The 25,715-nt window shown below is 31.8% G+C and overlaps 3 protein-coding genes across 5 annotated transcripts; all 3 read right to left on the bottom strand.

Annotated features, from left to right (window-relative positions):
* Positions 1-87: 87 nt before the first annotated feature.
* Positions 88-11,762, bottom strand: LOC101260724 (uncharacterized). 3 transcript variants are annotated; one of them, XM_010321844.4, is made up of 12 exons: positions 11,568-11,762; positions 11,069-11,214; positions 10,104-10,247; positions 9,353-9,553; positions 9,001-9,123; positions 8,311-8,348; positions 8,114-8,237; positions 2,354-7,588; positions 1,905-2,054; positions 1,713-1,811; positions 1,489-1,628; positions 88-752 (listed from the first exon to the last, which is right to left on the bottom strand). In XM_010321844.4, the coding sequence occupies exons 3-12, from the start codon at positions 10,179-10,181 to the stop codon at positions 470-472; spliced, it is 6,471 nt and encodes a 2,156-aa protein (XP_010320146.1). In that variant the 5' UTR covers positions 10,182-10,247; positions 11,069-11,214; positions 11,568-11,762; the 3' UTR covers positions 88-469. The 3 variants fall into 3 exon arrangements, with proteins under 3 accessions (XP_010320146.1, XP_004238511.1, XP_069153423.1); XM_004238463.5 differs by lacking the exon at positions 11,568-11,762 and having other exon boundaries at positions 11,069-11,401; XM_069297322.1 differs by lacking the exons at positions 11,069-11,214; positions 11,568-11,762 and having other exon boundaries at positions 9,001-9,221.
* Positions 11,763-21,507: 9,745 nt separating this feature from the next.
* Positions 21,508-22,057, bottom strand: LOC104647144 (uncharacterized). The gene has a single exon (NM_001365464.1). It carries the CDS (start codon positions 21,983-21,985, stop codon positions 21,761-21,763), a length of 225 nt encoding a protein of 74 aa, NP_001352393.1. The 5' UTR covers positions 21,986-22,057; the 3' UTR covers positions 21,508-21,760.
* A 3,064-nt stretch (positions 22,058-25,121) lies between these two features.
* Positions 25,122-25,698, bottom strand: LOC138348340 (uncharacterized). The gene has a single exon (XM_069297321.1). It carries the CDS (start codon positions 25,589-25,591, stop codon positions 25,373-25,375), a length of 219 nt encoding a protein of 72 aa, XP_069153422.1. The 5' UTR covers positions 25,592-25,698; the 3' UTR covers positions 25,122-25,372.
* Positions 25,699-25,715: the final 17 nt, after the last annotated feature.

Raw genomic sequence — 25,715 nt, 5'->3', positions numbered from 1 at the left:
ATGCATGTCAAATTCCAGCTTCCATTACATCTTAAAGCTGTGCCACAGGGAGGCACCCAAAATGAAAACTTAAAAAGGACAGAGCTATTGAGTATACAACAAATTTTTTATGCCTCTTGCGTGGCTTAAAGTAGGAGAAGCAGAGCTAATTACAGGATAATCTAATTTCTATACATAATATTACAGCCAAATACAGGTATAAAATGGAAAAATGAGGCTATAATATATGGGATATCTAGATCTACACATAACTTAAATGGGTTACAAAATCTGACAGCCACAGTTTAGCATTTACAAGGAGCAAGGCAGCTTGCACGGTTGGTTCCTCCATATTTGGAACTTATCTTGGCATGCTTGTCCATAAAAGTGAACCAACTTTTAGAGCTGACATGCAAGACAAGGTGTGGAAGACTTGCATGTTGACACTCTTTGCGAAACGAGCAAATCAAGAAATGGATTGAAAGAGTGCCTATGAAGGACTGTCTACGATGGAGGATGAGGAGCGATCTAGTTGAATGAGCTTTGTCCTAGATGCTCTGACATTCTTGAGTGTCATCTTCAGTTTTTGCCTTTCACCTTCAACCTCAGCAAACTGGAGGCTTAACTGAGAGTACCGATCATGCATTTCCCTCAGTTCATTCTCCTTAGCTACTTGCTTTTCTTTGATTTCCAACATTTCTTTGATCAACTCATTGATGTCTCTGAAGCTTTTGAAGATTGCTTCATCGTCACTATGTTGTTTCAGAAACGAACTGAAGCATAAATAAATTACTTGTCACTTCAATAGTATTTTATCCTCACAATGAATATCATCACATTGAACCCCAAGAAAACAACACATTTTCACTGTGAAAACAGCAAAGCGCTTCTAGATAGTTACTTCTCCAGTAAGCTTCCAAGAGAAAGACAGAAAACTACTAATATGACAATAGCCATGGATACTGCTCATTGCCACAAAAGCAGACTAAAAGAAAATATTTGTCTTTTAATGTCTTCATAGACAGACAGACCTAGGAAATGCTTCAACGTATTCCTTCTAGAACATGATCTACAGATTCTATAAATGCAGTTCAGTATATGAATTATGTGAACTACATTTGTAATTCCTGGTATAATTGAGAAGCTAGCAAGAAGTGTTCAGAAAGCCAGTTTGATGCATGACCTGTCAATCTACATGTAAAATACTATTATTTCCATAAATATTTTCCAGAGTAAAGCAATATGTCCGAAGAAAACATAATCGATGTTAGCATAGATTTACAGCAACAGATCAAACATGGAGAGTAATATCAACTGTTAGCACTGGAAGACTCAATTTAGCAACATGAGAAATTAAGCAGGGCTGGCGAATGTTCTTGAAAATGTTGATTAAGCAGTGATAAATGAAAAGATTTACTATAATTAACTAAAAGAAATGGAAGAATGAAGTATCTGCCAGGGCCAATTAAACAGAAGGCAAAGATTGAAAAAGTAATTGCATCATCTTACCTCTGGAACATACTCGGTTTATTTTTTGCCTTTAATGCTTCAGCAAGCTCAATTTCCAGGGCAAGTACCCTCTCCAATGCATTACCAGTGGTAGCTGTATCCTTGAATGTTGGGAACATGCTTCGGAGCTCTTCATTTGCCTTGCAGATTAAGAACCATGATAAATAGTGATCAGCGCACAATGACATATTCAACTACAATATATATGAGCCATCTCAGTATACCTTGTGTAATTGGACCAGTTCGCTCTGAAAAATTTCAAAGCCTTGATCAGAATAATGGTCCTCAGGGATGAGAGAGTTTTCACGTTTCATCCTTTCCAACTGCAAGACAAGTAAAAGAAAAAATTTGATATGGCACCGCCATATATCTCACTTGAAAACTGATTGTTGACTCAAAGTTGGATCGACAAATACCTCTTCATGTAGATGTTCCATGCTAGACCTAAAATTCCTGCTTGCAAACTGTTCACTGCTGAAATCTATATGTCTTCCGTTGCTGGGTGGTGAGTAACCTTCTTGAGGTGCATCGCCAGTTGTTGCATGAACACCTACTGATGCAGCATCCTATAAATGATTGAAAAAGAAGAAAAAACTAAGTACTTCAAAAACCAAAGGACTCCATGAAGTAAAAAACAAAAGCAATCTGCACAATCAGAGACATAGATTAACCATATTTACTTCATCACATCAGTTATTTAGGAAAGTGTAGGGGTATATTTACTATTTATTTTATGTTGCTACATTACATCATACGAGTTCTGTAGCCTTCAACTGTGTAGCCCAAAAAATGAATATTTAAATAAGGTCTTCAAGAAAACATTCTACATCACTACCACATTAGTAGTTCTTGTCAGAGAGGTTACCGGACTGAGTGGAAGTTTCACTGGCGAGCTTGATTCTTCACTTCTATCATCCATAAATAAGGTTGTTTCCTTCACATTCCAAGCATCAGATGAATCCTCTCGAGGTGTGGCATCAGGAGAAGGATTTACATTTGTTTCATTAGGCGCAAGTCCAACTTTGGTCATCTGGCCATTTTCTCTCTTAGATACAACAGAAGATGTGACATTCATCAGCTCTTCTCTAGTCGAAGTAAGTTCAGCTGCAATTCTGGAGTATTCTCTGGCTCGTTCTTGCAAAGTTATTTCGAGTTTTTCCTTCTCTTCCTTGCAACACTCTAGACTTAGCAGAGCACACTCCAATTCTGCCTTTATTCTGTCATGATCTTTCACTATTTCACGCTTATCAGAAAGCAGAGACTGTAACTCAGATTCCAAAGACAAGATTTTGAGAGCTAGGTCTTCATTCTTCCTCAAGTGCAAAGCTTCAGATCTCTTCCTGCTTTCGATTTCATCTAATGCATCCTGTAACTTCAGAAGCATATCTTCTCCGTGCTTTTTGGAGATAGAAACTTGTTGCTTCAACTCTTGGAATTTTGATTCATATTGCTCTTTTATAAAGACTATTCGTAAGGATTCTTGCATAGCTACTGGTGGTCCTTCAGATTCTCTTTTCTCGCGAACCTGGAGACATTCTGCATCAGCCTTATCCTTGAGCTCCTTCAAATGGATGGATAAGTTTTTGAACTCTTCCGTCTTCAAGGCTTGCTCAGAGAGTTTGTGAGTAAGCTCATTACACTTGTGGGTGAGTTTATCACATTGAGACTGCAAAGTGACCATTTCATCTTTGTTGTTCTCCTGTAAGATCGTGTGGGGGTGCAGTTCATCTAATTTGCCTCGGAGCACAATCACCATGATCTCCAGTTCCTCCTTGGAAAGTGACAAGTAATTAAGTTCTTCTTCAGCATTTGCCAGCTCGTTCTTCAACTTCTCCACTTCAAGAGCGTGGTGATTATTATTTTCAAGGAGAGAATCCTCCAATATTGTCATCTCCTTCTTGTATTCCTCAAGTTTCACTGTGTTAACATACTTGGCATCTGAAAGAACATTATTTTGAGCAATAGAAGCTTCTAAGTCAGATCTAACAGAAGAAAGAGATTGTAGCAATTCCTTGTTTTCTTTAATTGAACAAGCCTCATTTGCAAGGCATTGATTCAAGTTGGCCTGTAAATCATGGCATCTCTTCTGAAGCTCGGCAGAGGACCCATCGGATGATTTAACCTGCCGCACAAATTCCAGATTAAGTGTTTCACAGTGGCTCATGGCTACTGTGAACTTAACATCAGAAGCTACGGCATACTCTTGTATTTCTAGCATGTACCTTCTAAGATCAGAAATATAGGAAACCTCTAGCTGAAGTTTCTCCATTTGCTTAATACGCTGCTGCAAAAGATTGTCAAGTCTAGATTTCTCCATTCCCAACTCTGATGCCAACTGCCTGAAATGCACCAGATCAGCATTTTGCTTTTCCAAATCCAGTAACTTCTCATTCTTCTCGTTCAATTGAGAAGTAAGATCTCGCACTGAGCTCTCTAAACCAGAAACACAGGACAAATCATTCTGAAGCTTAGCCACATGCTCATCACGCTGCAGCACAAGTTGGTCAAGTCTACATTTCTCCACTTCAAAATCTGCTGCCAGCTGCCTAAAACTTACCAGTTCAGCATGTTGCTTTTCCAAGTCCAGCAACCTGTCATGCTTCTCATTCAATTGAGAAGTAAGATCTCTGACTGAGCATTCTAAACCAGAAACACGGGACAACTCTTCCTGAAGCTTTGCCACATGCTCATCACGCTGCTGCAAGAGCTGATCAACTCTAGATTTCTCCACTCCTAATTCTGATGCCAGCTGCCTGAAATGCACCAGCTCAGACAGCTCAGCATTTTGCTTTTCCAAATCCAGTAACCTGTCATTCTTCTCGTTCAGTTGAGAAGTAAGCCCTTGCACTGAGTCCTCTAAACCAGAAAGACAGGACATCTCTTCTTGAAGCTTAGTGATATGTTCACCACGCTGCTGCAAAAGCTGATCAAGTCTAGATTTTTCCACTTCTAAATCTGATGCCAGTTGCCTGAAATGCACCATTTCAGCATTGTGCTTTTCCAAATCCAGTAACCTGTCATGCTTCTCATTCAATTGAGAAGTGAGATCTCTTACAGACCCCTCTAGACCAGACACACAGGATAACTCCTCCTGAAGCTGTGCTGCATGCTCATCATGCTGCTGCAAAAGATGACTAAGTCTAGATTTCTCAATCTCTAATTCTGATGCCAGCTGCCTGAAATGCACCAGCTCAGCAATTTGCTTTTCCAAATCCAGTAACCTGTCATCCTTCTGATTCAACTGCAAAGTAAGATTTTGCACTGAGCCCTCTAGCTTATCCTTAAGACCTCTCTCAAGTTGCAATTCATCTTGCAACTTGTCTCTCAGATGATTAACTTCTGACGTAAGCTTGGCAAATTCCTCAGACTTGTCATGTAGAGAGGTCATGAGATCCTCCTTCTCTTGTACTAGCTCAGAAATGGTTAAGTCATTCTGATCAAGCTCATTAGCTATAGAGTCCAAACCAAAGATCTCTCGAGAAATATGCCCGTTCTTCGAGACTAAATTTTGTAGCTCTACTTCAAAGGCAGCAAGATCATCCAGAAGCTCCCTGTTCTGTTGTGCATATTTTTCTTCAACTTCAGAGTTAAGGTGAAGTTTATTGGTCACAGATTCAAGTTCAACCTGAAGTTTCTCCACGAGGGCAGTTGACACATCAAATTTAGCTACCATACTCTCTATATCTTTTTTATACTTTTGCTTCATGCAAATTATTTCTGATCTACTAGCTTTCAAAGACACCTCAGCAACTGATATTTCACTTTCTAGATTTTGCTTCTCCTGCATAAGATGAAGGATCTTGCTTAACAAACTATACTGCGCCTCTTCCAGTTGTATGGTGAGACCTCTTATATCCCTTAGATCCATCTCATGGGAAGAGGAATTGCATAGAAGAGATAGTTCCTTCTCATAAGAAACCAACATACCAGCCAACTTACCCTGCACAAAGCTAATATCTTCATGAAGATTTTCATTTGAGGAAGCCAAGTCCTCTGAATTGGCTCTGACAGTTAGCAAATCATCCTTCAGATGTGAAATCTCATCTTGAAGTCTACTGTTGTTCAACAATTCCTGGTTCAATGAAGTGGAGAGTGCTACATTTTCTCCCACGCAAGCTTCATATCTATTCTGAGTTTCTGTATGTTGCACCATGATTGCTTCCAATTCCATGACCTTATCAGTGAGGAGACGGTTCGCCTTTGAAAGACTCGCGAGTTCAGCTTCCAAAGATTGATTCTGCAGAACAAGATCGCTGCATCGGAGGATGCAACTAGCTTTCTCCTCATGCAAAATGTGAACATCTTCCAAAGCAGCCTGCAATCTTATAGCCATCTGCTCCTTGTTGAGATTTGACGCCTCCAAGTGCTGAGCAAGTTCATACATATCTCTTTTCATCATTCCAGCATTAGCATTAGCTTCAAACACAGTTTCAAGTAACACTCTGGAGAATATATCCAAGTGCAAGTTAACTGAATGCATTTCACCAAGTTCTTCTTCAACCTTCCTGTAAAGCTCCTCCTGCAAGCAGAGTGATCTTTTCAAGTCATCAGTAAGGACATCTCCACCAAGTGTTAGTTTCCTTGCAATCACATGTTGATCCTTAGACTGCAACTGCTCGGTATTATCATACTCTTCTAAATTCTGAACAACATCTGCATACCCAAGGAATTGTGATTGTGAAGGTTCTGGGATTGCTTGCTTGATGAGGTTCTCATTAGTCTCAAACATGGATACAACCTGTGAGGAAAGAAGCTCCAAATCCTTTTGCAGCTTATCTACTGCAATAGAATAATTCAGGCGGGCTCTTTTCAGAGCTGCTTCTGAAGTAGCGGCTCTCATCTCAAGCTCCTTATTAAGTGCATCCAAATCACGTCTCTCATCAGCAAGCTGTAACACACGTTGACTCATATCTTGTTGCAGTAATTCCATTTCAGCTTTGCTACTCGATAAGGTATAAAGGCAAGTTGAATGTTCATTCCTTAGATTCTGCAACTCTGCCAGCATTTGCTTCTGATTTTCCTCGAGCTCTTGGACAAGAGCTTCATAGTAACACTCCATCTGATCCATTTTTCTCAACAGATTTTCCCTTTCAACCTTCGCCTCATCCACTTCTCTTACCAGATCAAAAATTTTGGCTTTCATTGCATCAATAGCAACAGTGGAATCAGTTCCTTGAGAAACCAGTGGAGGTATGCCAATATGATGAAGCAAATTTTCTGGTGTACAAAGATCCAATTCCAACCCAAGCCCTGGCAACGGCAATTCGGTATTGGGTAAATCTGTTGGTTTAGTCTCCTTTACATCCACTGATGTTACTTTATTTAGCAATGACATCTCATCTCTTGCTCCTAGTTTGACCTCCTGTACAATTTGAAGCAATGCCTCCAATTCGGAATGAAGAAACCTGTAGTCTCTTTCATAGAATCCAAGACAAACTTTATTTTGAAGTTCTTTGATTCTATCTTCAACCACTGAAATTCCTTTCATCCATCTAAGCTGTGGATCTTGAACTAAGCGGCCAGAATCAGCACCACAACCTTCATCACCATGATTTTGACAGCTAGATTTCAAAGTTCTTAGTCTTTCAAAACAATCTTTGAAATTTGAACATTCTGATTGAAGGACAGACACCTCTTTTGCCAACTCTTCACTAGAGGATATCTCAGCAGTAAGTAGCTGAGAAAACTTTTCTGTTTCAGAGCCCAATTCATTAGCTTGACTTTGCAGAGTGCTTACCTCCAGCTTCAGCTCAAAAATTGATGATTCTGCCATTTCCAGGCTTGCTCTAAGTCTATTATTCTCCTCATAAGAAATTGCCAATTCATTATCCATTGAGCAGTCTGACGCCCATCCATGAACTGAACTACTACTCTGGGCCATTGCTTGACTGTCAGATTTATTACCTTTCTCTGACTGCATGCCTTGACTATCAGTTTCATGTGCACTCGATGAATCATGCTTTTCGGCATATAGACTCTCTGAAGTATTGGATGAGCCATCAAATCCAGCTGTCAAGTCGGCATATTCGTTTAGTTCCACTTCCTCCTCAACAGAAGAGAGTTCTTTAGCCTCTGGTCTGAATCTGACCCTTGAACTAACCTACATCAGAACAAATGGAACCAGAATCAGCAAATGAGAAAGAAGCAAATCAAGAAATTTGTATTGAACGAAGACAAAGAAAAAAGATCTAATTTCTCACTGTCATGAATGACCAGTAAATTTATTTTTTTAAGAACATTTGTCCAAATCACCAAATTGGCATGGTCAAGTAACAGGCTAAATAAAGCTGGTACTTGCGATCCAGGAGTTTGGCAACTGTACAGAAATTCATGATAATGATCAAAGGCAAGGAAACAATAAGATCATATAGGAAGTCACAGAAGCTTATTTGACCAAGAGCAATGTGTAGGAACTAACAGTTAGGTGGTTCACAAACCATCACAACATTCATACTTCCGTTTGGAAGATAAAAAAAACTCAATCACATCTTCATGCTTCGCTGCTGATAACTACCTACTCTAAAACTAGAATTGAGACTCTAGATAACCAAATGAAATACAAAGGGATCATCCATCATCAACTGTGAAATCAAGAAGAGTTTACTGCTGCTAACAGTAATCAGACCTTATCAATGTGATCATGGCCAGTCTCTCCTGAAAATACGACTTTCCCAGTAACAGGGTCATCATTTTTGTTCTCTCCTGACTGCAAACCTCTCTCCCTATGTTCCCTTTGCTGCTCAAATTCTCTGCAAGCAAATGCACCTTCTGTTACTTGCTCATAAGAAAAATCATGTGGCTTTAAATGTTAAGATGAGCTACCTGAATCCTGTTTTAGATGTTAGCAACTGAACTGTGACCTGGAGCAAATAACATGCAATTAAACAACAAATTAAACAAAAGAGAAAAATAAATAACAGAATACATATAAATGAATAACAATAAATTCAGAACTAATATGTAAAGAGAAAAGCAATCATCAAATAGATTTGTGAGGGGCAAGGATTGACTGGTAGATCAGAGACTCTACATTCATGCTGATATAATATTATCCTAAAACAATGATGTTTATGTTGCAGGCTAATGAGTAATGAGTGTCAAACTGATGAAGAATTAAGTTCGACTAGCTTGACATAGCAGATGATGGAGTTCTCTTAGTTATGTTACTGGTTCAGCAAGAAAGAGGAAGTAAAAGTTACTGATCCATAGATCCCTATCAAGTTCCATGAGCATACAAACTGCTCATGTAAAAAGGTATACATCAATCCCAAAGCAGAAATGTACCTCTAACAGAAACTCAATATATAGTTCCAAGCAGGTGTTTAGGTAGAGTAAGCTAACAAATTAAGGGTGATTATTAATTTCAGGTAGTAAACATGCCAATTTAGAATACTTCTTTATATCAACCAAAAACAATTTGTTATACAACATCATTATGACTTCAAAAACAAATCTAGACATATGCTGAAGGTGATCAAGTAGAAGTGCCAGAAGGAGCAATATTTGCCTCACATGTAATATGGTTCCTGCATTGCATCCTTGAAGAGGTAAAGCAACAGCAGAAGGCTTCGATGCTTCAGCATAATCAGCAAGATTAATTGTTGCCTCACCCAGGATACTAGACCGTGAAGAACCCTGAGAGCAGTATCAGATTCAGAGAGAAAACTGTTAACAGCATCGAGGAGGAAAATTAATTCACTCAGTACCAAGAGACAGGTTTAACTTTTTAAAATCTGCATTCATCAGAGTTCAGCTGTCAGGAGAGTCAACCAGGAATTCAAGTATAAGCTATCTAGAAACTTTTTCTTCCATTTTGTGGTGATAAGGTAAAGCAATATAGAAGCTAAACAGAAAGAAAATATACCATGGAAACCACAAGTTTGTATAGCTTCTCGTCAAATTGTTTGGTTTTGACATCTTGAAGAAGCCTTGTCGTTTCATAAATTGGATCAGCCCATTTGCATGTTCCATTTCTTACATTGGCTTTGGTTGTCTTGGCAATTGTTTTTCCAGAGTCAGCAGGGATAAAAGATATGAATAACTTGTCCCATCCAGTTTGTGGTATCTGTAACACCAAAAGGCAGCTTTAGTGAATGCTTGTTCTATGGTAATATATACTGGACGTTGGCTTCTGGTTTTAGTGTAATCCATTACCAAAAGTACAAGACAGCACAGTGAACTTTGCATCAGTTATATGGTATTAGAAAAACATACGTATTAAATAGTGAACACTTTTTTCTAGCAAATGTTTTGGTCCATCGAATAGGTAACTAATACTAGTTACTCAAAAGATAATGATAGGAAGGATTTTGAAGTTTCTGCTTCAGCAGTAGATAAGTCCAAAGTTATACATAGAGTAGCATACAAGAGCAATCAGGTTATTATTGCTATAATCCTAAGAAATTGGTAAACTCAAGGAGTTGCAATATGTGCCTCTATCTTGATAAAAGTATCTTTAGGCATTATTGAAATTTGATTTTATCTTGTCTTCAGCAAGCATTTAGCAGCCAAGAGTAAAACCAAACTGCTTCCATCTACTGAAACAGTCATCACATTCTATAATAAGGTACATCTGTCCACTAGTATTACTAAAAATGAAAAGAGTTCAATCTTACATGAGTAGCATTAAATTGAAGCCGAAAGACCACTTTCACTTTATTCTTCTCAAGCTTCCACTTAGTGATCCTTGACATTGTTGCATATCCAGTTTAGCATCAGCTACAAACCATTGTTTCCCCAAAATCCAAATTTCAGTTCACCTGAACAATTTGCCACAGAATGTAGAAATATCAGAAAAGAAAGCATAACCAATACTCATTTACAGAAAGAAGATGAATGAATTATTCATAAACCAATTAGACCTTGAACTGGCTTATGAACATACGATATACATGATCCTCCAGATTATAAAACAAAATATTACCAACTAGCTTCTACTCCCATTATCGTTAAGCATATTTCTACTGGAATAGAGAAGACATAGCATTTGAAGGACTCCACATAAAAACTCATTTTAAAACCAAGCTACCTACTTAATGCCACAATGACATTCATCCTACATAAGGTAAGGCAAAGTTAAACAAAGTCAAAAGCAAACATTTCCAGTTATTGCATAGTGCAGGCATGACATACAGGGAGATTAAATTTAGCATGGAAGAAGCTAGAGGTAAAATTAGGCTGGGGAAGAAGCTAGAGGAAGAATTTAGGCCGGGAAGAAGCTACTCTGAAACCTGTAAGCTGATTAAGCTGTTAGAGAACCTATTGCAACAACAACTTAATGTAATCTCGACAAGTGAGGTCTGGGAGGGTAGAGTGTATGCAATACGAGATAGATAGGTTGTTTTTGATAGACCATCATCTTAAACAGAGCAGTTTGAGAACCCATTGTGATCATCTAAGTTATAACAGGTCCACAGGATACTGAACTTCAATGAGACACAAACATTGATCCAAGCAGGCAGTCAATTAAAAACTAAACAAGTCTTAAGCTCATAACAATTCCAAAAAAGATTAGATCTTGAAATTTGCAGCTGAACCTAAGTACAACAATCTCAAAAATTGAGCTAAAAACCAGAAATACCTCTTCCAGTTTTGCAGAATGACTTAAAGATCCAGAAGCTTCTTCTGATCCAGACCCCTGAATTCTCCACCAAGTATCTCAAAACCTCAAACAACGGAAACTTAAATACCCAACTTTAAACCCCCCAAAATGCAAACAAGATATTCCTGGACCCAAGAAGAACAAAGAAAACCTTAAAAAAATTCCCAAAGTGAAAAAAGATGAGATCTTTTTCAACAAGAAAGCAAGAATGAGAAATGGGAATCTACCATCTCAAAAGTCCAACAAAACAAAGCTAGAATAGATAAAAATGAAAACAGTGAAGTACTAGTACACAACTGTTTCTTTCACTACAGAAACAAACACTTCACAGTTACAGCAAAGAAATCACACGTCAGCTTCATAAAACAGTAGATTTCATTATTCAAAAGCTCAAACATCACATTCAAGAAAAATAAAAAACACCCATTTGATAAAAATGGAATCTTGAAAAAACAGTTTTAATAGAATTTTCTATTACCTAATTGTAAGATCTGAGGGAACTTAGAAAACAAGGAAAAACCTTGAGAATCTTTAGAAAGAAGAGAAAGGGGAGACAGAAAAGACAATGGCTTTAGCGTAAAATAGCAGTAAAATATGGGGATTTAAAGTTTTTGAGTTTTCACCATTGAAATGAGCAGAGAGAGAGAAATGGAGGGGCTGAAATTTGAAATATAATGAAAATGAAGGGGTTTAACATTAAAGAAAGAGATATCCCGCCAAAGTATGTAATTTTCAGTAATTAATTTTGTATTTAGTTAACTAAACAAGTATTTAGGATTATAGGGTGCTAAATTAAAGTGTACCGAAAGTACTAAATTACCCTTAGTAAACACCATCACTCAAGCACTTTTTTTTCTTTTTTTATTTATTTTTGTAGACACAGAAAAATATAGTTTTTTTCAGGATCTGTTCACTTTCCATTTTTATGATATAGAAAATAATAGTCAATAAATATATATTTTTTCTATTTTAATATTTAAATATACAGAAAATATATTGTGATACATAATAATATTTATTTTATATATTTAATTAGTGAATGTAATTATTTTTCAGTGACTAGTTAAATGTGTAATTTCTCCTTAAAAGAATATCTAAATTGACAAGAATATAGTATCAACTTGAAATAAGTGGAAATTTATATAGTTAAATTTTCTTAACCTAGTTTAGATAATTTGTGATGAATGTTTTCCATAAAAACTGATTAAAATTAAGGATAAGATATTGAGAATAACTTTCAAGTTTTAGTAAATGCACAAACGTGTAATTTCTAAAGGTTTTACAAGTCGTATTTTTATTTCCAAATTCAAATATAATTAATGTGATTTATTTATTCTAGTTGTTATTTATAGAAATTATCGAATATTTTGATGTATTTGTTAGTTTCATCTACATTCCCTCGTAAAGGAACATTTTAATTTTATGATTTTTAAGAATTGCTATCATGAGCTGAGCCAAGATTTCATAAGGGATTCATCACTTTTTTTATTTTACTCGATAAAAAATTATATGATATATACAACAATATATATATATATATATATATTATATATATATATATATATAAAGAAATTGAAATTATACTATACATATATAAAAAGAAAATTATTTTTTAATTATATATAATAAATATCAAATTTACTTAATTTCTCCGTATATTTACCTTTTTATATTTTAAACTAAAATTCTTTGATTCTATTGTTATTATTTATTATGGATCATATTCATTTAATTCTAGCAAAATAACATAATATCTTACAAATAATTCATTTTATTATTATATATAAAGATCGATTTTAGACTAACTAGTAATTTAACTATAATTGAGTCATATTATAGGGATATTGTTGTTAGTACTATAATTTAGTCACAAATAAGAATAATAAATTATTGCAATAATACTCAGCTTGTTACTGGTATCTTGGTAAATGTCAATCATTTGTTGATAATTTGGTAGTATATATAATCATGAATTAATCCCTTTAATTAAATATTCGATGAAGAAAACAAAGCAACGAACTCAATAATCATTTTTCTAACTACCAAGTGTTGGAATTATTTTCTTTTTTTCCAAGTGAGTACACTTTAATTTTAATTTCGATGGTGACAAATTGTTTGATTTTTTTCTTCTCATTTTGTTTCCCAAAGTGAAAATATCGTACAAAAATTTCAATGACTATTCCACCCCACATATATATATAACTACTAACTCCAAAGCTCGACATTTTTATAATGTACATGTAAAAAATGAAGAAAAAAATTACAATAATTGTTACTTTCTCTGTTTCAAAAAGAATGTTTCTATTTTTTTTTTTTTGTTTAAAAAAAATGATTCTTTTTTTGTAACACTTTAACTTTAACTTTCTACGTGGCATATTTAGGACCCCAAGATTAAAAATGACATTTTAGTACATTTGTCATAACTTTAATTTAGAACCACAATATTAAAAAGTTGTATTTCTTTTCTTAAACTCCGTTCGTCAAATTAGGTCAATCTTTTTGAGATGAAGAGAGTATAAATTTTCGGAATTAGTATTTTTAATTCAAATTTTATATTAATATTAAAAAAAGATATTTAATATGTATGAATAATTTGTCGGAACTCAATAAACAAAAAAAAAATTATGATCCAACGACAATTGGATAATTGAAATTCATTTATTTTTATATTTTCAATATTAATTTAAAATACTTCTTACAATGAATAAAATCAATTTTATTATATTATTCTTTAAATATAATAAATTTATTGAGGATTAAATAATAACTTATTACTTAATTTTCTAAATTAGACAAACAAAATTATACGGAGAATATACATAAAAGTTTGATTAATTAAAAATTATAGGAGTTATAAAGTAGTAGTACTTACATCCTCCTGGCCATATTAATTATTCACGTTTCTATTTACTCGCCCTTTAAGAAATTATAAATTTTTACCTCTTTTAATTTAGTTGTATTTTATTTTATTTTTTTAATTTATTTGAGAGGTGTTCTGTAATTTTAAATTAATACTTGACACTATTAGAAGTCCTAGATTATTTATGATATTATAGATAATATTTGTCAGTTTTAGTTCTTCTGATGTGTAGCATACAATTGGAATTTGACATAATCGAAAAAAGTCACAAGAGCATAATTAGTAGTTTAAATAAAATCGCTGGTACGAGAAAAAAACATGAATATATTAAAATATAATATATAGATGTATGTGACGTATTTAATTAATTAAACCAACACCCACTCCACCAAACACGACTTCATTAATTATTATTCTAAGCAAACTAATGTCGACAAATCATTACTCCATTTAAACAGTTTTGAAAGTTTTAGCTTAAGTGTACTACACTTAAGCTAAGTGACCCACGTTGGTTGAAGGCATGATTTCTAGGTTCTTTTTTACTATATGATTTTTTAGATAATTAAAATTAATTTTCTGAATCAAATAGTTGTTGTTTGCAACAAATTTTAAACATATGATAAATAAACAAATCATACAAACAAAATATGAAGAAACATGATTTTATTCATCAAGGTTATGAGTACAAATCTGTTCCTCCCTTGATATATTCTACTCTATGATTTATCCATGATTTAAGAGCCGGCGTATTTCTCGAACTAGGTTGATTTAGATTTGACCTCTCTATATGAATAATCCATCAATTTGTGAAGTATTCGAGATCTTGATCTCTTTGTGGATTTTTTGAGATGCTTTTTAAGGGAATTTAGTACCCTTTATATAAACATAAATTAAGGTTTAGGGTTGAGTAGCATCCAAGAATCCTTATCTGAGTTAAACACAATTTATAGAGTCCCAACTCGAATTGAGTCCTACAAAATTTCAATGTCTACAATAGTGTCAAACTCATTTGTGTTGCCTATTACTTGTATGGTATATATTATTAGAAATGATCGTCTAACAATATTTGTTCAGTATGAAAAATCAAGAAATGATTTATCATTTTTATTTATTCTACTCTTATTATTAAATATTATTCAGTATATAATATATTTTTTAAAATATTAAATTTGGTATATTTAAAGAATATTATAATAATATTATCCTATTATTTATTATTTTTTAACGATGTCCAATGATTTATTTATGTGACTTTAGTGTTTCACGCAATATTTTAATTTTTTTGTTGTTGTTGAGTAAATAGAGGAGTTGAGGACTAATAAATGAGACAAATTTGGGAAGTGAGAAAGTCTTAAACCTACACTATGGAGCCTACCAATTTAAATTCCATTTCTCTATGTGATTGAAGTTTTAAATATTATATTATATAGTCATAAATGTAAAGAATATCAATCAATGTAGTGAAATCAATTATATTCTCTTGTTGATCAGTTAGTCACATTTTTACTTAATTGAAAGTTAACTGAATTTATAACCTTGCTAACTAAATTAGATTAAATTAATTTATTTTTTTACAATAAAAAAATTAATATGTTAATCAAAGTTCAAATAATTTAATTCATGAGAATCATAACATAACAATTAACATGAAATAACGAAAGTAGCAAACTCATCATACTTGGTAGCTAATTAGATATATACGTATGTATATAACACCTTTGTTCTACTAGCAAAATTAGAAATTTTGTTAAGAATAGATTTAAATATCCGATATATATATATTTGTTTTAAACTTGTACACTATACTTTTTAAATGAAAGATGATATTTGAATGACCACCACCTTTGAGTCAATAGAACTACATGTCACTACTTGGTCCCATTTCCATTATATAATATTATGGAATGGTACCTTAAAAAAAGGATGGATGAGTTGTGGTCACCTCTATTCCATATATAGTTGAGTGGAAAACAATGTGTATAACTTTGCACATGGAGAAGAAGTGATAAGACCATTCTCCAGATTTCTGGGTAAAGTATTCGTCATCACTTTGAGCTTGAAGTTTTTTATTTGTTGTATATTTAAATTATATTTTATTTTAATTATCCTCTCAAACTTGTTTATTTTACTATCACGTATATCTTTTTGTCTGTTGCTTCTAGTGTGACTACACATGCGCGTTAGCTGGCAAAAATAGTAATGATGTGGATTTCCACCTGGATAAATAATAGTCACCTAGATAAATTAAAATGGCAAAAAATAAATATCATACTCCAACTCCTTTCCCGGTTGCCGTCAATCTCCACCACCAACCACAGTATCTCCTCTTCTCATCTCTCTTTCCGATGCAAAATCAATTCTTCACTCTAACCTCCTTTCCGCTGCAAAACAACACGGTTTTTTCTAGCTCACATAACACTTATCTCCTCTCACCTTGCTCAATTAGCTGAATCGGAATCCTTATCCATTTTCAACGATGAGAAGCAACACTGCTACCCGAAGAACTGGCCCTTGGGCTTCGATAATGATGACAACGACGACGGTGATGTCGTCTGCGGTCGGTCAATATTTAAAAAAATAAAGATTTTACATTTTTTTTTTACTATTGTAGCTTTATGACGTGGCAAAAAATCACTCCCTCACGCGTCTAGTAGAGTGTGATTTCAATCTCTACACCAGGTGGACAGAAAAAATTGCACGTGTTGGATGATTAAACAAGTTTTAGGGGAGGGGGAAATTCAAACAAAATAAAGTTTAAATATATATTGAATAAAAAGTTTCAAATTCAGGAGAATAATGAATACTTTTGTCGAGATTTTATTCGTAGAGTGAGTGAGTGAGTGACTCATGCTACAATTATAACTTTATTACTACATGTTTCTTTCTCATGTGACTCAACAATCACGTGAACCCCAACTAGCCTTTTGGTGTGAGGATTCATTACAACACCTATTTTAAGTGCATGCCCTTTACTTCAAGGGGAGATCCCTCTAATTTATAAAGGACCACATAACTTTTCTTTTAGTTTGGGCCTGAGGAATTACAATTCTACTTACGGAATCAATAACGTTTTAATTTTAGCTTAGTCCATTTATTAATACATTAAATGTGTGTGAATAGTTTATCAAACACAGGATCATATACTAACAAATTTTACGCTAATTTTGAAAAAAAAAAAAGAAGACAAATCATCTAGTACAATGCTATGAATCAATGTATATTAATGTATACAATTTACAAACACATAGCAAACAAAATTGAATTTGCTTCACATCACAAGAGGGATTCAACATACAATACAATAATACAATATACATATTGTCATACTTTATCATGCATGTTTGATTGTCTTTTTTTTTTTTATAACACATACCAAAAAAATAAAAATTCACATCACAAGGGGACTCGACATATAATAACGGTTGTTATCTATTCTTTATCGCGCATGTTTCATTGTCTTGTTTTCTTCAGCATTTTCACTTGAAAATACTTAGACGTGTGAGTTAAGAAACATAGGAAATGTCCTTTGATCTTAACAAGGACTTGGAGATGAAGTAGTTTTTGATAAGTAGCCAAAAGTGAAGTATTTGTCAACTAGCCAGGTTCTTCATTTGGGCCTAATTTTAAACTGTTTATTATGGATCAAGTTAAAGGCCTAGTTGATAAGGCCCATGAGGAAATAATGATGGGTCAGAGAGTGTCACGAGAGAGCTTTAAAGTTTGGTTGAATATATTGACGATCTTTAAATTTATCATAATATTCATTAGAACACATAAAGTAAGATTTTTTTACCTATTGAATTTTTAGTATGAATTGAAAATGTGCTTAATTTATAGTACTACCTAATTGTCGAATATTCTCTCACAATATGACCAAAAATAAAGTTAATCTCACCTCAAATTCTTTAATTGACTATACATAATACATGACGTGAAACAAGCTTTGGATTTTAATGACGGCACAAGCTAACTACTTGATACTCTTGAATGCTCTTTTATTCTTCTACTCATTTTTTTTTTGGATTCACACTATTATAAGTTGGTGATTTATTCGAAAGAAATTCTTAATTAATTCTTTTTTATTCAAAACTTAAAATAGAGGCCTCTAACAAAGATAAATTTATTATTAAAATTTGATAATTGTAACCTTTTTTTTTTTCTATACAAGAGGTGAAATAGAGACCTCTACCAAAGATAGGTTTATTATTAAGATTTGGTAATTGTAACCTTTTTATCGACTAATAACTAAAATGTGATACAACATTAAGAATTTGACCAAATTAGTTACTTCGAAAGCTCAAATAAAAAGACTTATTTCTTTTTCTTTTCTCGTTATTTGTTTAGATATCAAAACAAAGAACAGAAGAAATATACTCCCTCTATTCAATAATAATTGTTTACTGTACTAAAAATTGTCCAATGAGTAATACTTATTGAGTTTACCATAGTTATTAAATACTACTATTTATTATGTAACACATTTTTCAAATCATTATATTTAAGAAAGTCAAAGGACACAAAGTAATATTAGCCCTATTATTTATTGTTTCTTAGGACAGAGTATCAAAATATGAAGTGTATATACAATTAACTTGAGGAAAGGCTCAAAATAATCCTTATCTTTAGATTAAGGCCCAAAGTGATTCTTGAGTTTTCATATGGAACACTTCTAGTCCCTTATGTTTGCAATATTGGTGCACTTATGGTTCTATCCTAAAATATTGACTATTTTTTAACATTAATTTTGTTCAAAATTTTATATAAGGAATGTCCAATCATCTTTTTATATATTAAATAGAAATAATAATTCTATCTGAGAGAAGGTGATAAGAAAAAAACACGTTGTTCTGTTCACTAGAATTATTACTGTAGCTAAACTAAAAACATCTTAACATATAACTGTGCAGGAAAAGAAAAAAATATACTATTGCGCGTGAAATTATCGTGATGAACCTCTCGACTTTACCTGCAATATGATTTTTACTAAACAAAACAAAGTGTTTTTCTTCTCACATTCTTTGGTATAGAGTTGTTATTTTTACTAAATATATAAAACAACGATTGAACATTCCATACATATGTTATGGATAAATCAATGCAAAAAAAAAAGGTAAAATTTTGAAGGAGAATCAAAAGTGCATCAATATTGCAAACATGAATTAGTGCTCCATGTAAAAACTCAAAGATCACTTTGAATTTTAACCGAAAGTAGAGGAACTATTTTGATCCTTTCCTCTGATTAACTTCTTAAACATATTTCTATCATATTGGTTGAATTTGGATATTCAAAAGATATGATAAATAAAATAAAACATAAATAAATAAATACATGAGTTTTGGCTACTGGCCGCAACCGTGAGGATTCATCGGAGCGGTAGTGCTAGGATGAACTCTCTTGAATATTAGTTTAATCGGAGAAAAGCAACCACCACCTGAAGACGACGACGAAGATAAATATTTCAGCTTCTTATTATCCGCAACTTCTTTATTATCGTTACCCATTTTATTCGTCACCTTTTCCTTGAATTGTTTCCTTGTGACATAAGCTTCCGCAATACAAGTACTAGCACTCGCCATTATAGTAAAATTGAAGAAGAGGAGTATGGTTAATTAGGGAATATTTGAATCGAATAATTATAAAGGTATATTTATAGATAGATAGATATTGTTCATTTATTTCATAGGCTTGGGGAATACGTAAAGAGTGACCCAATTTTTGGAGTCTAGGAAAGGGACATGTGAATATATGAATGATATTCGTTTATTTCATATTAATTGAATTTATGAGATTAGAAAATATTTTTAATGACATAATTTTTACTATTGCATTGCCCTTCGTAAAATTATAAATTTCATTTTATATTTATCTTTTAAAAATTATAAAATATCAAACATTTGAACTTTGAACAATAAAAAAAAAAAGTCCGAATAGAGGGAGTAAGTAAAATTTGACTTGTCTTGCGCTCATTTTGTTTTACTTTTTGTTCAGAATTATGCCGTCAACAATGACGTCTCGACGTATTTCCAAAATTAGGAGTTTTTTTTTTCTTTTTCAAGTCAATATTATTTACTATTGCATTCTTATATTTTACATGTCATTTCTTTCTTAAATAGTTAGTTCATAATATTTGTTATTTTATAAAATTAATGCATAAATTATTCCTTTTTTATCTTTATAAATTGTTAGTTTTGAAAATATATATTTGACCAACTTAGTAAAACTAAGTAAATGATTTATGTTCAGTGATTAAATTAATCATCAAAATAAATTATAATTCATATTCATAGAATGAAAACTTGAGTTTCAAAAAAAATAAATAAAGGTAGAAATATAAAGTTATATTGTTTCTCAATACAAATATAAAGTAAAAAAGTGACATATAAAATGAAGTGAAGGAAAAACTATTATGCATACACATAATACAAGATAGAATATATTTAATTCCTTGAGTTGAGTGTAAATTGGATATTGAATTAAAAACAAAGTTCCCACAAGCAAACAGAAAGATCAGCAAATTTGGAATGTATTATTTAACAAGTAATGGTTCAATAAAATTCAACTATTTTAATATGAAATTAAAGTAGTGATTTCATTTTTGGTTGTATTTTCTAAGGAAGTGATCTCATTTTCGTTTGTTTGCAAGTCTTACTTAAGAAATTCCTATATTTAATTTAAAAAAAATTTTATAGAAAAAGAAAGTTCACAAGAAAAATATTCTGCTTTAGTGGTTGAGCATTTCCTTAATTAATTAATTAATTAAAGAGTTTTTAGGTAACACTCACTCTATTATCTATCCTTCTATTTTTAGGTATCTAGAGAGTTCATTGCACAAGAAATTATTTGCTTTCTCAGTTTCATTTTATATGTCATTTCTTTTTATAAATAGCTGAATCATAATATTTATTATTTTATTTATGGATGAAGTATCATATTTTACCTATTATACCCTTAACAAAATATTAGTTAATTAATCTTGAAAATGTATTCATCATTTATTAGAAAGTTAACTCAAGAAAATATTAAATAAAAAATAAGAAAGGTAAAGTTACATCCTTTTCTAATACAAGTGCTAAGTTAAAAGGTGACATATAAAATGGGATGAAATAAATATTACTCCCTCCGTCCGATATTATTTGTCATGGTTTCTAGTTTTAGAGTCAAATATAAAAACTTTTACTAACAATTTAAGATGTATTTTTTATCATATTAATATGCAAAAAAAATTATAATTTATAATACTTTTTATATAGTTTTAGAATATCTAATTTTCTGATTTAAAATATCGATTGATATGACATAATTTACCTTTAAAAATTAGTTAAATTGACTTTCGATAAGCGCAACATGACAAACAATTCCGAACGGAGGGAGTAACTTTTAATAGGTCAAGATTAATGGATTTACTTCTTATAGTAATGAGTTTCCTTTAGTTAATTCCTTTCTTGGTCAGGATAGGTTGAAGATATTATTTGTCATTATAATTTTCAAATTGACAGAGAATTATAAAATTTAAACATAGTGTAAGTAATAAGCTCATCAATATATATACTGCTGAAATTTCTGAAAATTCTGATAGTATGATGTGTTATTTAATTAATCAAATCCCATATACACGAGAGAGAAAAAAAGTAAAAGAAAATAATAAATTTTGTGTCCCATAAATGAACCTGCAGTCTAACTTAACAAAAATTAATAAATCAAATCATTAATTAATTAAGTGAATATTGTTCCTGACGAGATAACAATTTGTTTTAAATTCTCCGATCAATATGAGACTCTCTAGAATGTGTCTAGCTAGACGCCAGAACGTTCACGATTTTGTAGCAGAATCCGAGGAGGGAGCTGTGACGGGTTGTACTTTCTTGAACATCTTAGTAAACCAATCACCAGAAGAAGAAGAAGAAGAGGACGATGATTTTTTCGATTGATTACAATTTTCATGTGTTATAGCTTCATTCTTTTCGAAATTCTTCGTCTTTTCCTCGTGTAGCTTTTTCATGACATAAGCCTCAACAAGACCACTAGCTATCGACATTTTTTCAAAGAATTTTTGAAACTAACAATTAATATTTCAGATTTTAGCAAAAACTTAAAATGTATAGTAGATGATAATATTGGTTCATGAAAATTTATTATGGTATTTATACACACAAAAGGGAATGAACTAAGAAATTTCGTGGTATTGAATTGTTAATTATTAGATTTGGCTATTTTTGTTGAATGAGTATTTGATAGATACAACTTATATTCTTTAATTTGACAAACTTCGAGCCAAAGTTATAAAACTAATTGACTATTTAATTAGTTTTCTTGTGGCCTAAGCTAATAGGAATTATTTCTCCATATTTTCTTGGAAAGTCTTTGATTGTATGTAGAGACCGTGTTTCTTGTCAAAGTTTAGCAAATTAAGGAATTTATTGTCAAACCTTAGGCACCAAGTTCAAACTTTTTCGAAAATAGGTGGGGTAGGGATGGAATCAGATTTTATCAAAGATAAGGTTCAAAATATATAAAATAGAAAAAAAAAAGTTAAAGGTTCGATTCGTATCAAATTTATAAATTATATATAAATATATAATTTTTCGTTAAAAAGAAGTTTAGAATGAATCTCTGGTACCTTATAAATTGTCTATGCAGGAATTAGGATTATTCTTTTAACTTGACCTCTTGACAACAAGCTAAGGTTCTATTTGTGATCGATGCCATCTTAAGAAATCAATATTCATCAAATTACTCAATCATAACGTCGTTTAGTTTTAATATTTTTTTTATTATTATGATAAAATAATAATTGTAAAAAGTAATATGATAAAATATTGAGTTCAAGAAAACTTTCGTTAAAATGAGGTGAATTACGTAGAATATAATTGTAAAAAATATATTCCAAATATTATTTTGGCCAAAAATACTAGCGATGACAGTCTCATTATTGTGGATTAATTAATTAATATGACGATATTGTTGAAGTTTATCTTATAAAAAATAATGATGAAGTTGGGCTTAATTAAGGAATGTTTGTTTTTAAGTTTTGTAATACACAAAATAAGCAAATGGGACAACACAGAATATATCCAATATCCAAGACCTAATTAAACAGGTTCTTTCTTTCTTGGAAAAATCAAATATGTTAACACTTAAAAAAAATTGAATTAAATGTTTTATTCGATTTAGTAAGGTGAACAACTAATATTTAACAATCATTTTGAGTAAGATGATCAACTAATATGAAAAACACAAAATATAAAGTAAATACTAAATTATTTAAGCATATAATCATGTCATCATATTAGTGTACGTAGCTCGTTGAACCCAAAATTCCAATTAATACATATTTAAAGCAACAAATATTTATTCCAGAAAATGTTTCTCCGTACCAAACACACCCTTAACTAATGGAGTTAAGAATATGAAAGAAAATAATACTAGGGATATTTTTAAAGATAATTGACTTGGAGAGTTTAGATCATAGGCTTGGGCAAATACGTAAAGAGTTTCCACTCTACTAATGAAATGTTTTTTTTGGGTCTTGTTTGGTAGTATTCAATTATTGAGGTGAGTTTGAAGAACTATTAAAAATATTTATGATAATTCATTAGATAATATATTATTCAAAAACTATAATACAATATTTTAATTAAACTACTAATAACACAATTTACTAGTAGCTATTACAAATTCTCAGATTACAGCTACTTACGAAAACTCATCGATACAACAAATAAATAATAATAACATCAGTAACTTAAGATTTTTTTTAATATAATCTCGCTATAGATTCTATGAACAATCTCTATATATTTGTTTGAATAAATAGAATTATAATTAAATTCATAAGATCTTGTGTTTCCCAAAATTAAATTTACCTTCGTGTGATTTTAGTTTGTTTTTTATTTTCTAATCTATGAATTGTAAATCAATTGAGTAAATCGGATAAATGAAAATTGAAATGGTGGGAGATAATTTTTTTAATTTATTTTAGTTTTGTGTCACCTGTGACTTCGCCTTCATATGATTTTAGTTCGTTTTTTAATTCTCTAATTTATTAATTGAAAAATCATTTGACTTTGCCTTTGTGTGATATCAGTTTGTTTTTTATTCTCTAATTTATTAATCGAAAATAAAATTGACCTAGTTGAATAAATGAAAATTGAATTGTTGGGAGAGAATTTTTTTTTTAATTTATTTTAGTTGTGTGTCACCTTTGAATACGGGGCTGCAAAAAGTGATCGAAGAGGCGTTTTTTCTTAAAAAAATAATAATCTTAGATTAATTTTTAGTGGTTATGTATCATTCTTTTATGAAAGGTATTGATCAAATTAATGGGAGTAGAAGTCCAAACACTTTATTTTGTTACTAGTTAATAGTTAATCAAGAATAACTCAAATAATACATATTAAGTTGATATGATCTAAAGGTTTCTAATTAATGAAACAAGGTCATTAAAATATGTGAAGATGAAAAATGAAATCAAATTTGAGGGTATATTTATATTTTTGGCCTTATAAATTTGACTATTCTAAATTGTGGTCTATGACTTGACTTTTTTTTGAAAGGGCAAAAGTAGGCACAAACACCTTTTCCATTCTTTTAAATAATTTTTAGGCTATCAACGTAGTTTGTGGTGTAATGATGAGAGTGCTTCACTTTAATTAGAGTTTTTGGGTTCAAGCCTTGAGTATGAAGAAAATTTTGTTGGGAGCGCTACCCCCAAATGGGCCCTACAATACACGATCCAGACTTAATTGAAGCTCCAATATAGGCTCTGAATATCGGGCGAGAAACAAAAAAAAAAAGAAGAGTTTTTAGGCTGTCAAAGAGTTGTGTTAAAAAATTCTTTGATGACTTTTTGGGAGTCCCGAGCCTAAAGGGTATAAAATATTAATAAAAATTTCAAAACGGTATATAAAAATTGCCGTTGTTCCAGCGGTTTTATCGTTTTGGTTAATATAAAATTTTATATACCGTTTTGGAATATTTGTTAATATTTTATACCTTTGGGCTTGAAACTCGACTTTTCGACATGATATAGAACTTAATTTTATATTTGCAACTGTTGGAATAATTCAAAATCTTAAATAGTTATTGCATTTGTTTGAATAATTCAGAGACTTTATAGTTATTTTTCAGTTTTTCGGCAAAAAAAATTAAGGTTGATGAAAACGTATAGATGCTTTGTTTTGTGGTGAGAATCGAACTCAATAAATTTTATATTCAATTATTCATGAACAATTTTATTACTGCTCATGAAATTTTAAAAATTTAAAATAAACCAAAAATTACAATATACGTCGCCATGTTTCCTAATTTGAAGTGTAATTTGACTGAAAACAATCAAATTACTAATTAAGTGAAATATTATCCATAATGCGAGATAACAATTTGTTTTCTGTATCAATACGAGACTCTCTAGACGCTAGAATGTTCACAATTTTATAGCAGAATTTGAGGAGGGAGTTGTAACGGGATGTACTTTTTTGAACATCTTAGTGAACCAACCACCAGAAGAAGAAGACGACTTTTTCGAGTGATCATTACAAATAATTTCTTGTGTTGTAGCTTCTTCCTTCTTCAATGTCTTCATCTTCTCCTTGTAAAGCATTTTTATGGCATAAGTCTCAACAAGATAACTACTAACGGACATGCTTGATATATAAAAATTATGTGAAGCAACAATTAATATTTCAGATTTTATTAGCAAAATACAAGTAAGAAACTTAAAATGGAGATATTGTGATATTTGGTTCCTCAATATTATTTATAGGCAC

Source organism: Solanum lycopersicum, chromosome 4 (assembly GCF_036512215.1).
Source record: "Solanum lycopersicum chromosome 4, SLM_r2.1".
Classification (NCBI taxonomy): domain Eukaryota; kingdom Viridiplantae; phylum Streptophyta; class Magnoliopsida; order Solanales; family Solanaceae; genus Solanum; species Solanum lycopersicum.
The sequence above is the reverse complement of the archived record's forward strand: the minus strand, read 5'-3'. Positions and strand labels throughout refer to the sequence as shown.